Source organism: Piliocolobus tephrosceles, chromosome 6 (assembly GCF_002776525.5).
Source record: "Piliocolobus tephrosceles isolate RC106 chromosome 6, ASM277652v3, whole genome shotgun sequence".
Classification (NCBI taxonomy): Eukaryota; Metazoa; Chordata; class Mammalia; order Primates; family Cercopithecidae; genus Piliocolobus; species Piliocolobus tephrosceles.
The window spans coordinates 109948713-109965222 of NC_045439.1; the positions used below are offsets into that span (position 1 = coordinate 109948713).

The 16510-nt window shown below is 34.1% G+C and overlaps 2 protein-coding genes across 8 annotated transcripts in view; one reads left to right on the top strand and one right to left on the bottom strand.

Annotated features, from left to right (window-relative positions):
* The window catches only part of MNS1 (meiosis specific nuclear structural 1), a 34161-nt gene extending 20120 nt beyond the window's left edge, over positions 1–14041 (top strand). The window contains exons 5-10 of one of the 2 annotated variants that reach the window (XM_023228676.1): positions 520–749; positions 1331–1547; positions 1645–1752; positions 8367–8624; positions 11452–11577; positions 13654–14041. In XM_023228676.1, the coding sequence (XP_023084444.1) occupies positions 520–749; positions 1331–1547; positions 1645–1752; positions 8367–8624; positions 11452–11577; positions 13654–13746 (1032 nt within the window). In that variant the 3' untranslated portion in view covers positions 13747–14041. The remainder of the gene's footprint in view (positions 1–519; positions 750–1330; positions 1548–1644; positions 1753–8366; positions 8625–11451; positions 11578–13653) is intronic. The other variant, XM_023228677.2, reaches the window with a different exon arrangement.
* TEX9 (testis expressed 9) overlaps positions 1–16510 on the bottom strand; it is an 84853-nt gene that overhangs the window by 785 nt on the left and 67558 nt on the right. For 5 of the 6 annotated variants that reach the window (XM_023228683.1, XM_023228681.1, XM_023228679.1 and 2 more), the window contains 2 exons: positions 15253–15387; positions 14290–14578 (listed from right to left, as the gene is read on the bottom strand). In XM_023228683.1, the coding sequence (XP_023084451.1) occupies positions 14501–14578; positions 15253–15387 (213 nt within the window). In that variant the 3' untranslated portion in view covers positions 14290–14500. Of the gene's footprint in view, positions 1–14289; positions 14579–15252; positions 15388–16510 lie in introns of those variants that run through there. The other variant, XM_023228684.1, reaches the window with a different exon arrangement.

Consider the following 16510-nt stretch of genomic DNA (forward strand, 5'->3'; position numbering starts at 1 on the left):
ATAAAGCAGAAAGGGGAAATGTCAAGGGCCAATGGCAGGAAAGAAAGTTTAGGCTAGGAGAAACTTAAGAGCTGCTCAAAGCCATTTAATAGCAGACCTGTAAGAAAGAGGTAGTACCATCTTTAAATAGCAGCTGATAAACAATGAAGCTAAAAATGATGAAAATTGCCTAGCTCAGTTTATAAATAGAATAATAAGATAATGACTGCTTTAGCAGCTAAACAGTTATTAAGAAAGTACTTATAATTTTATTCATTGTTTTTTGAATGTGGAGTTATTAATAAACCTTATCCGGTATTGTCCTGAGAGAGCTACTTGAAAGGATAGGAAAGCTTCTTTAGGGTCTGACTCATTATTCACACCCTTCAGGTAATAATAACTTACTTTTGCTTTTTAACCTAGACAGATGAAAAAATTTATATAAAAGACTTTATAATATTCAGTAACATTAGTGTAAATTATACTATCGTACTATGTTCAAATTTGAAAATGGAAAGATCAATTTTGTTTGAATAACAGAAACGTGATGCTGAAATAGCCAAAACCATGATGGAAGAACATAAGAGAATAATAAAGGAAGAGAATGCTGCAGAAGACAAACGAAACAAAGTGAAAGCACAATACTATCTTGACTTAGAGAAACAACTTGAAGAACAAGAAAAAAAAAAGCAGGAAGCTTATGAGCAGTTGCTAAAAGAGAAACTCATGATTGATGAAATTGTTAGGAAGATCTATGAAGAAGATCGGTTGTAAGTTTATCCTAACTTTCTTACATGCCTAAATGTTCACTTTAGATTGATCGTAGGTTTGTTGTGAGGAACTGAAACACCTAGAACAGTGCCTAATACATAGTAAGTGCTCAATAAATATTAGCTATGAACACATAAATTGGGACCAACTCCTTGTCATCTCTGTTAGCATAATTAATAAATGAATTATCTGATGATTAATAAATGCTTGTGATTGAATGACCTAAACCTTTGTTTTTCTTATATATGCCCATATCATATGTCAGAGGACATGTATTCTGATGAATTTTTTTGGTAGACAGCTTAAGTATAGAGTGCTGCAAAGCTAATGTTTGTAGCATTTATGAAATAAGATGCATAAAACTTCATTAATAGGTTAGAGGAGACTATCACAGTATTTTACCCAAAGAAAAATTCATACCTGGCATTATATTTAGCACATAGTAAGCATTCAAAATGTTTGTTGCATGCACGAATGAAAAAAACTATAGTGTTTTTCTGTACATTATTGTGAACAAAATGAAATTACTTTTTTATATTTTATTGTTTGTGTTAAATCCGTACTTGTTACTGCTTTTCAGGGAAAAACAACAAAAGTTAGAAAAAATGAATGCAATGCGAAGGTATATAGAAGAGTTTCAGAAAGAGCAGGCTCTCTGGAGAAAAAAGAAACGTGAGGAGATGGAAGAAGAAAACAGAAGAATCATAGAGTTTGCTAACATGCAGCAGCAGAGAGAAGAAGATCGGATGGCAAAAGTTCAAGAAAATGAGGAGAAAAGGCTACAGCTTCAGAATGCGGTATTAAAATAACCACTTCTTTAACAATACTAAATTCTGAAATATTAGTTACAGAATTTGGGTCCTATAAATATTTGTTTTTTAAAAAATTTAATAGTTGACACAGAAATTAGAAGAAATGCTGCGGCAACGTGAAGATTTGGAACAAGTGCGACAAGAATTATACCAGGAAGAACAAGCTGAAATATATAAGAGGAAGCTAAAAGTAAGTTTCAGAAATGGAAAGAATGATTAACATAAAGAAGAATATAATTTTGAGATGAAGCAGAAGAGAAATAGTACATTTAAATCCAACCATACTGGTAATTACATTATATGTAAATGGTATACTACAGTTAAAAGACAGAAATTTTCAAGCTGGCTAAAAAGATAGACTCAGGCATCAATTTATAAACTATTACAAAAAGCATGATGCAACTATGTTGTCTGTAATCATAACTTAAATATGAAGACACATAGTTTAAAAGCAAAAGGATGGTGAAAGATATATAACATACAGACACTAGTCAAAAGCAGGTTGGAGTTGCTATGTTAATATGAGACAAAGTCAACTTCAGGACAAGCAATTCATGATAATACAGTATCTGGAAGATGTAATAGTCCTAAAGGCATGTGAACCTAAATAATAAAGCTTCACAATACATGAAGAAAAACTGAAAGGAGAAATAGGCAAATCCACAATCAGAGTTCCAAGATTTTTTTTTTTTCTTTTTTTCTTTCCAACTTTTACTTTAGGTTCAGGAGGTACATGTGCTGGTTTGTTACAGGGATAAATTTGTGTGTCATGGGGGTTTGGTGTAACATTATTTTGTCACCCAAGTATGAGCATAGTACTTGATAGGTAGTTTATTGATCCTCACCCTCTTCCCATCTCCACCCTCAAGTAGGCCCCAGTGTCTGTTTTCCTTCTTTGTGTCCATGTGTACTCAATATTTAGCTCCTACTTATATGTGAAGACATGTAGTATTTGGTTTTCTATCCCTGCATTAATAAGCATAGGCTAATGGCCTCCAGCTCCATCCATGTTGATGCAAAGGATGTGATTTTGTTCTTTTTATGGCTGTATGGTATTCTGTGGTGTATATGTACATTTTCTTTATCCAGTCCACCATTGATGGGTATCTAGGTGGATTCCATATCTTTGCTATTGTGAATAGTGCTGCTATAAATGCACACATGCATGTGTCATTATGGTAGAATGATTTATATTCCCTTGGGTATATACCCAGCAATGGGATTGCTGGGTCAAATGTTAATTGTTTTCATTCTTTGAGGAGTTGCCACACTGCTTTTTACAGTGGTTGAATTAATTTACATTCCACTAACAGTGTATAAGCATTCCTTTTTCTCCACAACCTTGCCAGCATTCATTATTTTGTGACTTTTTAATAGCCATTCTGACTGATGTGAGATAGTATCTCATTGTGGTTTTGGTTTGCATTTCTCTAATGATTAGTGATATTGAGCACTTTTTCATAGGCTTGTTGGCTACATATATATCATCTTTTGAGAGGTGTCTGTTCATGTCCTTAGCCTATTCTTTATTTTTTAATTTATTTTATTATTTATTTTTTAGACAGAGTCTCGCTTTGTCACCCAGATTGGAGGGCAGTGGTGTGATCTCGGCTCACTGCAAGCTCCGCCTCCCAGGTTCATGCCATTCCTGGGACTACGGGCACCCAGCACCATGCCCAGCTAATTTTTTCTTTTGTATTTTCAGTAGAGATGGCATTTCACCGTGTTAGCCAGGATGGTCTCAATCTCCTGACCTCATGATCCACCTGCCTCGGCCTCCCAAAGTGCTGGGATTACAGGTGGGAGCCACCACACCTGGCCAGCCTATTTTTTAAATAGGGTCGTTAATTTGTTTACATTCCTTAGAGATTATGGATATTAGACCTTTGTCAAATGCATAGTTTACAAATATTTTCTCCCGTTCTGTAGGTTGTATGTTTAGTCTGTTGATAACTTTATTTCCTGTGAAGAAACTCTTTAGTTTAACTAGGTCCCACTTGTCAGTTTTTGTTACAGTTGCTTTTCGAGTCTTCATCATGAAATCTTTGCCAGGTCCTGTGTCCAAAATGGTATTTCAATGCATAGTTCTCATTAATCTATAGAATAAGTAGTCAGAACCGTAGGATATAGTGTTGAAAGCAATATCAATAAATTTGACCTGACATTTAGAGAATACTCCACCCAACAACAGCAGAATACAAATTCCATTCAAACATGGAACATTCACCAAGATAGATCATATTCTAGTACATAAAGGAAGTCTCAATAAATTTTCAAGGTTTTACATAATACCAGATATGTTTTCTGACAACAGTGGAATGAAATTAAAAATCAGTAATGAAAATATACCTGCAGAATCCTTAAATATATTATAATTAAACAATATATTCCTAAATAAGCAATAAGAAAAGGGGAATAAATCATAATGGAAATTAGAAAAATATTTCAAACTAAATTATTTTAAAAACAGCATATCAAAATATGTGACGTGCAGTTAATGCAGTGCTTAGAGGAAAGTTTGTATCTTTAAATGCATGTATTAGAAAAAATGGTTAAAAATTAATGAGCCTATGTCTGCCCACTTACACAGAAATGTTTATGCAGCATTATTCATAATAGTCTAAAAGTAGAAATAACCCAAAAGTAGAAATAACCCAAATGTCGGATGAATGGATAAACAAAATACAGTATATCCATGTAATAAAATGTTATTCAGCTATTAAAAGAATGACAGACTGATCATGGTAAAACATGGATAAGCCTTTAATTATAAATTAAAAAGTATGTGCCTCAAGAATGTTATATAAATGATATCAAACAGTATGTAACTTTTTCGAGTTGGCATTTTTATTCAGCATAATTTCCTGGAAATTCATCCAAGTTGCTTGTGTTGATCATTTGTTACTTTTTATTGCTGAGTAACATTCCATTGGTATGTATGTACCATTTCACTTGACCGTTTGCCCATTAAAGGGCATTTGGAATGCTTCCAGTATTTAGCTCTGATGAGTAAATCTGCTGTGAACATTCAGGTAAAGGTTCTTTTTTTTTTTTTTTTTTTTATACTTTAAGTTCTAGGGTACATGTGCATAACGTGCAGGTTTGTTACATATGTATACTTGTGCCATGTTGGTGTGCTGCACCCATCAACTCGTCAGCACCCATCAACTCGTCATTTACATCAGGTATAACTCCCAGTGCAATCCCTGCCCCCTCTCCCCTCCCCATGATAGGCCCTGGTGTGTGATGTTCCCCTTCTCGAGTCCAAGTGATCTCATTGTTCAGTTCCCACCTATGAGTGAGAACAGGTAAAGGTTTTTGTATAAACATCAACTTTCATTTCTCTGCAATAAATGCTCAAGAATGTAATGTATTAGCTGGGTTTTGTGGTAATTGCATGTCAGCTGTGTTAACAGACTACCAAAGTGATTTCCAGAACAGCTGTAGCATTTAACATCCCCATCAGAAATGTGTGAGTTACGCAGTCTGTCTGCGTTCTCACCAGCATTTGGTGTTGCCACCGTTTATTTTTTAATTTTTTTTCTGCTCTGTCCTCAGAAGCTCAACAATTTTTTATTATAGCCACTTCTAAATATCCATGTAGTGATATCTTGTAGTTTTATTTTGCATTTTCCTGATGGCTAATGATGCTGAACATCTTTTCACGTGCTTATCTGCCATCCTCTTCGGTGTAAGATCCCCTTTGATGAAATAGTTCTTCGTGTCTTTTGCTGATTCTCTAATTGGGTTGTTTGTCCATTTATTGTTGGGTTTTGAGAGTTCTTCATATATTCTAGATACTAGTCCTTTGTCAGGTGGGTGGTTTGCAAATATTTTCTCCTACTCTGTAGCTTTGTCTTCTCATCCTTTCAACGTGATCTTAGAGCATGGTTTTTCTTAGGGCAAATGTTTCCCATTTCTATGAAGTTCACTTTACCAGTTTTTCTTTTTATGGATCATGCCTTTGGTGTCAACTCTAGAAACTCTTTGCCTAGTTCTTGAAGAATTTCTCCTTTTTTTTCCTAAAAGTTTTTGTTTTTGTTTTTGTGGTGTGTGTGTGTGTGTGTGTGTGTGTGTGTGTGTGTGTGTGTGTGTGTTTGCTTTTCCATTTTACATTTCAGTCTGTGATCTGTTTTAATTTTTGGTACAAACTATGAGACTTAAGTCAAATACAGTTTTTGCCATTGGATTTAGTCCAATTGTTCCACACCATTTGTTGAAGTGGCTGTTTCTCCAACATTGAATTGCTTTTGCACCTTTCTTAAAACACAGCTGGCATGTTTGTATGGGTCTATTCCTGTGGTCTTTATTTTGTTCTATTGGTCTATGTGTCCATCCCTCCACCAATACTACACAGTTCTGAAAACTGCAGCTATACGGCAAGTCTTAAAAATTTTTTTTTTTCGCTATTCTAGTTCCTTTGCCTTTCCATATGAATTTTTGAAGAATCTCTATAAATAATTTTTGCTGGGATTTTGATAGGAATTGAATTAAATATGAATATCAGTTTGGGGAGAATTGATAAATTCACTGTATTAAATTCACAATTTGGCGCTCCCTTTATTTAGATCTTTGAATTTTGTCATCAGGATTCTCTAGTTTCAGCATACAAATCCTGTATGTGTTTGGTCACATCTAAGTATTTCATTTTTTGAGCGATTGTGAATGGCATGTTAGCTTTTATTTTGGTGTCCGTGTACTCATTGCTAGTGAATTGATATTTTTGGGTTTATCTTGTATCTTACAACCTTGCTGAATTCACTTGTTAGCTGTAGGAATTTTTTTCCCTACATAGTCAGGCATGTCTTCTGCCCAGAGGTACAGGCTGTTTCTTCCTTTCTGATCTGTATATTTTTATTTCTTTTCCTTACCTTACATGCTGGCTAAAACTTCCAGCACCACTGGCTAGAGCTATGTTGAAGAAGAGTGATGAGAGTAGACATCACCTTTCCTTGTTGCTGATCTTAGGGGGAAGCATTAAGTTTTTAACCATTAAGTATAATGTTAATTATAGGTTTTTTGTAGGTGTTCTTTATCAAGTTGAGGAAGTTCTCTTCTATACCTGTTTATCTGAGGGCTTCTTATCACGAAGGAGTGTTAAATTTTGTTAAATGCTTTTTTCTACTGATACGATTATGTACTTTTTCTTCTTTAACCTAGTATATTACATTGATTGATTTTTGAGTATTGAACCAGCCTTGCATCCCTGTAATAAACACTGCTTGATCATGGTGAATAATTCTTTTAATGTATGATCTGTTTTCTAATATTGGGTTAAGGATTTGTGCATCCATATTCATGAGGAATATTGGTCTGTAATTTTTTATATTGGTAGCAGGGTAATACTATCTTCATAAAATGAATGGGGAAATGTTTCCTCCTCTTCAGTTTTCTGGAAGAGATTGTGTAGAATTGGTGTTAAACATCTGATAGAATTTTCCAGTGAAACCATCCTGACTTGGGGTTTTATTTTGGGGGAATTTCAAGTTATTAATTCAATCTCCTTAATAGTGATAGGACTATTCAAATTACCTTATTTCATATTTGGTGAGTTTTGGTAGCTTGTGTTTCTCAAGGAAGTGATCCATTTCGTCTAAGGTGTCAAATTTATGTGTGTATAATAATTTGTAGTATTCCTATATTATCCTTTTGCTGTCTGTAGGGTCTCTGGTGATATCCTATGCTTTATTCCTGATATTGGTAATTTGTTTATTCATTAATTTTTTTTTTTCTTGGTCAGCCTTGTTAAAGGTCTTTCCATTTCACTGATTTTTTTAAGAACCAGCCTTTTGTTTCACTGATAATTGTCTATTTTCTATTTTTAATTCCATTGATTTCTACAGTTTTATTATTTTCTTCCTTCTGCTTATTTTTGGTTTACTTTACAGTTCTTTTTATAGGTTCTTGAAGTGGGGGCTTAGATTACTGAGACTTTTATAGATATAGATATATATACTCAAATATATATATTTGAGACTTTTCCTACATACATGCATTTAGTGCTATATATACCTTTTCCTAAATGTATGCATTTAGTGCTATAAATGTCTCTCAGAACTGCTTTAGCAGCATCTCACAAATTTTGCTATCTCATTTTTATTAACTACAATGTATTTATTTTCCTTGGCATTCCCTCTTTGGCCCATGAATTTAGAAGTGAGTGACCATTGTAAAATTATATTTTTTAGTATGCATGAAATTTTTCATAATAAAATGTTCAGAAAATAAAAGCTTATAGGAAAGGACTTAACTGCTCCAACTATATTTGAATTTCCCTAAAGAAGTACTGATTGTCATTGAGAGATAATTGTCTTTAAATTTTAGAGAATTTTGGAGAATGAAGGGAATATTAGAAAACTAGATATGGGTAAGTGCAGTTTTGATTTTGAGGAGGAAGTTGGAAACTGAAAAATACTTACGGGTGGTTTGGACAGCTTTTGTAATCAAGAATCTAGAATAATTCATAGTTACCATAGATTTCAGATGAATAAACTCAGGTGTGCAAAACAAGCTTCTTTAACAGCTCTTTTCAAAGCAGTTATGTGTTAAAACTGAGTAGAGAAACAAGATGGTAAATATAAAATTTATTCATGAGTAGCAGAAAACAATCCAAAGGTAAACATATTCTTTATCCAGCTAGTTTTAAAGGGAAGGACAATGTATTATCATGAAAAGCCTTATAATTTTCTCAATTTGTAATACTAAATTTAACCAATACTAATTTAACCAAACTCTATCACTTTTCCCTTATAAATCTGGTGTAAGGAAATAGTTACTAAATTAACTTTTAGCCGTATTGTTTAGGAAGAAGCAGAAAAGAAACTGAGAAAGCAAAAAGAGATGAAGCAAGATTTTGAAGAACAAATGGCCTTGAAGGAATTAGTACTACAGGCTGCAAAAGAGGAAGAGGAGAACTTTAGAAAAACTATGCTAGCTAAATTTGCTGAGGATGATCGAATAGAATTAATGAATGCTCAGAAACAAAGAATGAAGCAGCTGGAACACAGGAGGGCTGTGGAAAAACTTATTGAAGAGCGTCGCCAACAATTCCTTGCAGACAAAGTAAGAAAAAGTTGTGGGGTTTTTTTGGTCATTATCATTAAACAGCAATTAGCTCATGTATCATCCACTAAACATTTACTGAGAAGCTTTATATGCCAGACAATGTTAGTATGTTTACTAATATATATATAAATTTTCTGACCATTTTTGCTTCTAGAAAATATTTATTGATGCTTTCTATGTGCTAAACACTGGTTGGTATTGAGAACATAAAAGGTAAATAAAACTAAGTCCATGTCACCTATGAATTTATGGTCTTGGTTAAAAGAAATATATAAAAAGTAATTATAAATATGTCACGTACATGTGATAATAGGTTACAGAGCTGTGGATGTTTTGGTATGGCAGAGAGAGAAACAGATCATGAACACCCTGCATGCTATTTTAAGAAGGTGGGCTTTTCTAAGGGAAGCCACTGAAGATTGGAAAGCTGTATATTAAGATCTGCACTTTGAAAGACAATTCAAGTGAGAGCATTGAAGGTACATAAGAGACGAGTAAGCTTGGAGATAGGCAGATCAGTAAGTAAGTTATTATAATAATCCCAGTGACAAGTGGTGAAACCCATGCAAATGGAGAGAGGATCCACCCAAGAGTTATTAAGGATATGGAATTGATGGGGCTTGGTGACCAGTGAGATCTAGAGAGGTGAGAGAAGACTTAAGGATACTACTAATAAATAATACTATCATTCCATCTTTTTAATTATTTTTTATTATTTTTATTTTAAGTTCCAGGATGCATGTGCAGAACATGCGGGTTTGTTACACAGGTATATACGTGCCATGGTGGTTTGCTGCACGTATCAACCTGTCATCTAGGTTTTAAGCTTTGCATGCATTAGGTATTTGTCCTAATGCTCTCCCTTCCCCTTATCCTCCCCAACCCCCCGACAGGCCCTTGTGTGTGATGTTCCTCTCCCTGTGTCCATGTATTACTACCGTCTTTAATGGGTGACTGGGTGATATCCTAAGGAAAGAGTATAGAGGAAAAGAAATAGATTTTGAGGGGGCAAATAATTCTATTTTGTCCACCCAAAATGATTTGGGTGGCCCAGGGGAAGATTACTAGTTGGAAATGTAGATTTAAGTGTTGGAGATGGAATTAAGTTTTTGGCTTTGGACACATTGATTTATGTCTCATCTGTAAAACTAAATATTTATATTCTCTCACTAGATTTTTGTGGTTTAAGAACCAAATGGATAATATGTAGGTGTTTTGAAAATTGGTAGGAAGAGAAGAATTTACTTTTAAAAGGAAGACTCAGTGAGACTTACATGACTTCTTCTAAAACTATACAACGTAGGAGTCAAAATAATGCAAATGTTTCAAATATGAGAAATTCATGGGAATACAAGTGCTGTTATATTTCAGATTGGAGCTCATCTGTTCTCAGAAGCTAAGCAGAATCAGGCCTGGTTAGTACTTTGGATAGGAGAAAGCTCCTGGAAAAGTTAGCAAGACAACTAACTAGAAATCAGACTAAAACTAAATGGAAATCAGATAAAGTCACCTAATGCATAGACACTTATACAAATAATTTATGTCTTAATTTTTAAAGACTTATAAATGTTCCCAATATGAAGCTGTTGGCTTAGTTTTGTCAGTTCGATTGGGCAGCATTTTTGCTCTGCCCCCAAGGCAAGGACAGATCTTCATGATGAAACTCATTAACACCATTATACAATCCTATAAGGTCTGTGTTTTCTGGATTTCAGAGATATTCCTAAATAGGCATCTATAATTCTGTCTACCTCTACAAAAATCATATGTTCAGACAAAATCTGAAAGTTCCCAGGAGGTAGTTTCCTACCACCAAAGCTATTCAGAATTTGTCCTAAATGGATACATTGATTTCATAACTACCTAAACTATTTAATTTACTGTAAATTTTTCTTTTTAGGATAAACATTGAATGTGGCCTACCAGATCCTTCTTAGGAAATCCTGCATTAGCCCAAATTAGACTCTACCATTGGACAAAAATCTATCAAGTTTGCTTTCCCCTGTAACATTACAGAACTTTCCTGTATCTCCTCTTTATAAGGAATGGGTGAATTAAGATAGAATTAGGTTTGAATGCAAGTACAGTCTCAAATTAACAGTGGCTTAGTAGATTACTATTCTGTCACGTAGTTCAAGTCATCTTTTCTATATGGCCCAGAATTTTGATGTGATTACGAGTATTCAAGAGCTCTTTCCTAAGAAATACTAGTGGAATTCTCGCTTCATATCTTTTAAAAAATATATATATAAAATATATATTTTTAAAATATATATATAAAATATATATTTTTAAAATATATATATAAAAAATGTATTTTTTTAAAACATATATATATTTTAAATATATATATTTTAAAAAAAATATATAAAATATATGTATTTTTAAATATATATATAAAATATATGTATTTTTTAAATACATATATTTTATATATATATTTCATATCCTTTAGATATTTCTGATCTTCTTTATTCACTTTTTGTTTTACACTGAAAACTCTTCAGCATCTGGCATATGGTAAGCATTCAGTAAATATTTACTGTATTAGGCAGTCACTCCTTTGAGTATTTTTTCCCTTGGTAATGAAGACACTTTCCTGAAAATATTTGTTTGCCTCCTTGTAATTTGAAAGGAATAATGATAGTAAAAAATACATAGATACATGTACAGACATAAAATATATATTATCTAGAATCTTTTGAACTTAGTGTCATAAATAGTTCATCAGTTTTATCTAATTCATTGCATGAGTAGTGTTATTTGAAAACTTCGTATACGATTAATGTACTTTGTGATAACAAAATTTGATCTGCATTTCCAGCAACATGAACTAGAAGAGTGGCAGTTGCAGCAAAAGCGGCAAGGATTTATTAATGCAATTATTGAAGAAGAAAGGCTAAAACTTCTCAAAGAGCATGCTACAAACTTACTAGGCTATCTCCCTAAAGTAAGTGAGATTTATCTCAAGTTGTAATCTTCATGACCTTTAATAATGAAAAGAACATGGTATTTGGATTTTAGAGTGCCTAGGTTTTGCTCACTTCTTGCTCGGTTATGAAGCAGCGATGGGATCCTGTCCAAGCACTGAACCTCTCTGGGCCCATTTCAGTATATCTACAATGATTGGTCTTGGCACATTATTAGAGGTATGAGCTTGATTTACTGAATATGTACTTTATTTATCACCCAGGCTGAAGTGCAGTGGCAAAATGTCAGCTTACTGCAACCTCCGCCTCCCAGGTTCAGGTGATTCTCCTGTTTCAGCCTCCTGAGTAGCTGGGATTACAGGCATTTGCCACCACACCCAGCTAATTTTTGTATTTTTAGTAAAGACAGGGTTTTGCCATGTTGGCCAGGCTGGTCTTGAACTGTTGGCCTCAGGTGATCCATCCGCCTCGGCCTCCCAAAGTGCTGGGATTACAGGCGTGGGCCACCACACATGGCATGAGTTTGTATTTTAGAGGTTCTTTTCTCCCCTTTTAGTGTATGAACTCTAAAGCTACCCTACAACAACTGTAGTACTTATATGCCAAAGCTGAGAATGTGTATGAACACATTGTCATTGGTAACAACATAGGAACATGCTTGAACTGAGTTTGAGACAGATCTGCTCTATAGTAGGAAGTTGTAACTAGTTAAACTTGATTTTTAAAATTCCAGAAGATAATGAATTTTAATGTATACCTGAGACACACTGTGACTTCAAATAAAATAGTAACTGGCTGGGCATGGAGATGCATGCCTATAATCCCAGCACTTGGGGAGGCTGAGGCAGGAGGATCACTTGAGCCCAGGAGTTCAAGACCAGCCTGGGCAACATAGGGAGATCCCATTACTACACAAAATAAAAAGTTAACTGGATGTGGTGATGCACGCCTGTAGTCCCAGCTACTCTGGAGGCTGAGGTTGGAGGATTGCTTGAGCCTGGAAAGTTGAAGCTGCAGTGACCCATGATCTTGCCACTGCACTCCAGCCTGGGCAACAGAGTGAGACCCTGTCTTAAAAAAGTAGTAACAGTTTCATAGGACACATAAACATCTAGACTCATATAAATAAGATCATCATCTTTCAGCTATAGAAATGCCATTTCATATTTTATTCAGTAGAATCAAGTGCATATTTTACATTCAGTCTGGTGCTAAGGAAGGAAAAATATATAAAATATATAGGTAATTATTGCCTGGCCACAGGACTTTTGATAGTCTAATTGGTTACGTAGGATTAAGGAATGCAAAATGATGTATTAATGATAAAATCCATATGTAATTAATAAATTTCATAAAATAAATTATGAATTGTAGGAATGTCTTTGGGATGTGATACTTTTGTAGAGGAAATAATTGTGGAGGCAGCAGGAGGGATTAATAAACTTGATATCCAAAAATGATCTTTATACTTTAGGTCCTAATGGCGCCAAATGACCTCAGTTATCCTTAAAATTCTTCAGATTGCAAGATAAGTAAATATTTAATTTTGTTTTAAAGAGCCCTTTGCAATATACTGTAGGGGAAAAGAAAAATAGAACAGTGAAGAATTCCAGAGGGTTTACTTAAATGGCTTAGCTCCAAACCTGGATTCTTTTCTGCAAGATTGATTGATTGATGATTAGCCATAGAACTGACGCATGAAGAACAATTCCCACACATGAATCTATCGAAGCTCACCCTTATATCATATTATAGAGCTATTTAAAGAAAAGGGTAGGGTACACTATAGATGAAGTGTCTTCCTATCTAGGTAATCCAAGCAGTAGAACTTGTAGAAGAGCTCAGATTCGTATGACAAGCTCCTACACTAGAGCTGATAAATCAGAAAATTGGGTCAGTCTAGGAATAATCACTATATATGTAAAGTCTTATTTTTTTGAAAAGTGTTGATTTTTTTTTTAAGTTTCATTAATCTATTGAATAGATTTCATTACCTTGGTGATAACTTTACTAATCTCATGTCTTTGTCAGTCTTAAAAGCATTTAGTGAAATATTCTGGTATTCAAAAGTAACCCACAAAATATTTTTCTTGTAGGGAGTATTTAAAAAAGAGGATGATATTGATCTGCTTGGTGAAGAGTTTAGGAAAGTATATCAGCAAAGGAGTGAAATGTGTGAAGAGAAATGATATCATCAAAATTGGGTAAACCCTAGATTTTTTGTATGTTACCACTAGATGTCAGCATAACTTTTGTTTTACAGTTCAGTGGCAGTAGGAATCCATTGTCTATTTGGATTTTGTAAGTCATCACTGAATTTATAACTTGTAAACAATTATCAGATAAAAATTAATTTTAATCAAACTGTTACTTTTTGTGCTGATAATTTGAAAATCCGATTTCTACCACACTACAGAGCATTGTTTGCATCCCCATCCTCAAGACAGTATATTTACCTTGACTAATATAGAACTCTATCCCAAAGTGAACTAACTGCCTTCTCTCTGTGTTTAGAAACTTTACTGACTCGATTTAGCCAGGGAAACAAATATTTGGAATTTTCTTTTAAAGCATCTTTTTCAGTCTACTTTAAGGGAGGAGAACTGAAAATGAAAAAGAGTCAAGAATTTTATTATCTAATGTGCTTAATTGTCACGTTCAGTAAGAACTTAACAAACGCAAAAATAGCTAATAAGTCATAAGATAGCAGAATCAAAATTTAAATTGTTGCTTTATTTTACAAAATTTTTTTTCTAATAACTACATATCAGAATAATGCATCAGTTTTATATCTCCCAAATCTCAAAAGGGAATTCTTTGAAATTATTTTGATTTCATAATCAAATATATTACTTATGAAGAGTAAAAATAATTCAAACCATTACAATAAGTAAAATGGGTATCCACCACATACTGTCATAGAGACTAACTGAAGTAGATCACTTATGAATTTCCCCATTCAAGTGCTTTCATAAATTCCTCCTCAGTGAAAGACAGCATCTTGGCAGCTTCAATATGCATCTGTTAAAAAAAAAATCAGTATTATCTGATTTAGTATTAAGAGTAGGCCACCAAACAACAGGAAGTTTGTAAAAATGTGTGGATAATATATTGTCATAATGTAAGTTCTGTTGTAGGAATGTATACTGTTAATTCCAATAAGCATGATATTTGAAATGGTAGTAAGTATATTCAAGGACCAACCTATAGAATACTTTTTGTCTAACAGTAGTATTGAACCAACTTACTTTTAAGATAGATAATAATTCTATAATATTGTAATTCCTGACCTTTGCAAAGAAGGAAAGTGTCAGAACTATGAATTTTTAGATAAAGCAGCAATAGTGGTTTGGAAGCAATGTTCACTCTAAGGTTTGAAGAGGCAAACAGTCCCCTAAGATAATAGTCATTCTTTAATGTGGTACTTTCTGTAGTTGAGACGTACCTATACTGTATTTGCCAGTCCCATTTTCTACACTAATTTACTTATGTGAAAATATCCACTTGCTTAGATGACACGTACATAAATCTCACTATACATGTTAGATTTCATATGATTTCATATGAGTAATGCATTTTATATGAAATTCATTGCCTGAAGATGTCAAAAATTAAACATACCTAAAGTGAAAAATGAATTGTTTAGTAAGAAAGGTACAAACAATATGACGATTTAACTTTAATGACAGACTCACCTTTTGCCTTTTTAAAACATCAATTAATTTTAACTGTTTCTTGAACCCTATCATTAATTCTCCTTTTTGTTTTTCTAGCTTCTTGTTTTCTGATTTTAACACTTCAATTTTTTTGTGTTCTTCATTTGCTATGTCCTACAAAAGGAAAAAAAAGTGCCATATATTCTTTTTTAATATATAGCTTTTCAGTGGAAAGAATTATAGACTATCATCACAACAGTAATAAAAAGTACTTTTTAAAACTGAAATAAAAATTGCTTTTCCATTACTGAATTACTGGAATTTGATAGCTTTTAGTCATGCTCAGGTACTTCCCATTTATTTTATTTTATTTATTTATTTTTTTGAGACGGAGTCTTGCTCTGTGGCCCAGGCTGGAGTGCAATGGCCGGATCTCAGCTCACTGCAAGCTCCGCCTCCCGGGTTCCCGCCATTCTCCTGCCTCAGCCTCCCGAGTAGCTGGGACTACAGGCGCCCGCCACCTCGCCCGGCTAGTTTTTTGTATTGTTGGTAGAGACAGGTTTCACCATGTTAGCCAGGATGGTCTCGATCTCCTGACCTCGTGATCCGCCCATCTCGGCCTCCCAAAGTGCTGGGATTACAGGCTTGAGCCACCGTGCCCGGCCGTACTTCCCATTTTTTAAAAAGTTTTAAAAATAACTCAGTTCTAATTCCAGTAACAGCAAAGTAGCTTGTATTGAACCAACATAAACTCTGGATTTGTGAATTTTAAAAAATATATTTGAAAAACATTTAAAAAATATATTTGAAGGCACAGATGAATAATCAATAATAAGTAGAAACTGGAAGTGGTATGATCCTTGAAAGAGCAGAAATACTGGTTGAGATCCACATTCAACTAGCTTCTCCTGAAAGCGCTTTCCAGTTCCTGGGTTCACAGAGATGAGAACTCAAGCAAAAAGTAGTAGTCTTATTGGACTGAGGAGTCAGAGAGCAGGGCTGCCAAGGTGGTACAAATTTTTAAGTAGGAAATTCTAGAAAACGAGAGCCCTCAAAGCATGCATACGTATTTCCCTCAAATGCTTGGCAGACATCTAAATACCATTTACAGGATGAGACACCTGGGTACCTGTGAAAGGAAATGGCTGTAGTCTTTAGCTAAGCAGAGAATTTACCCACTTCCCATGACAAGGGGGAGACCAAGTTTGTAACCTTTTTAAAAATTGACTGGATAAGGTCTTTAGCAATTTGAGCAAAGCAGAAAAAGGGTCAGTAGAAATCATTAAGTATAGGAAGA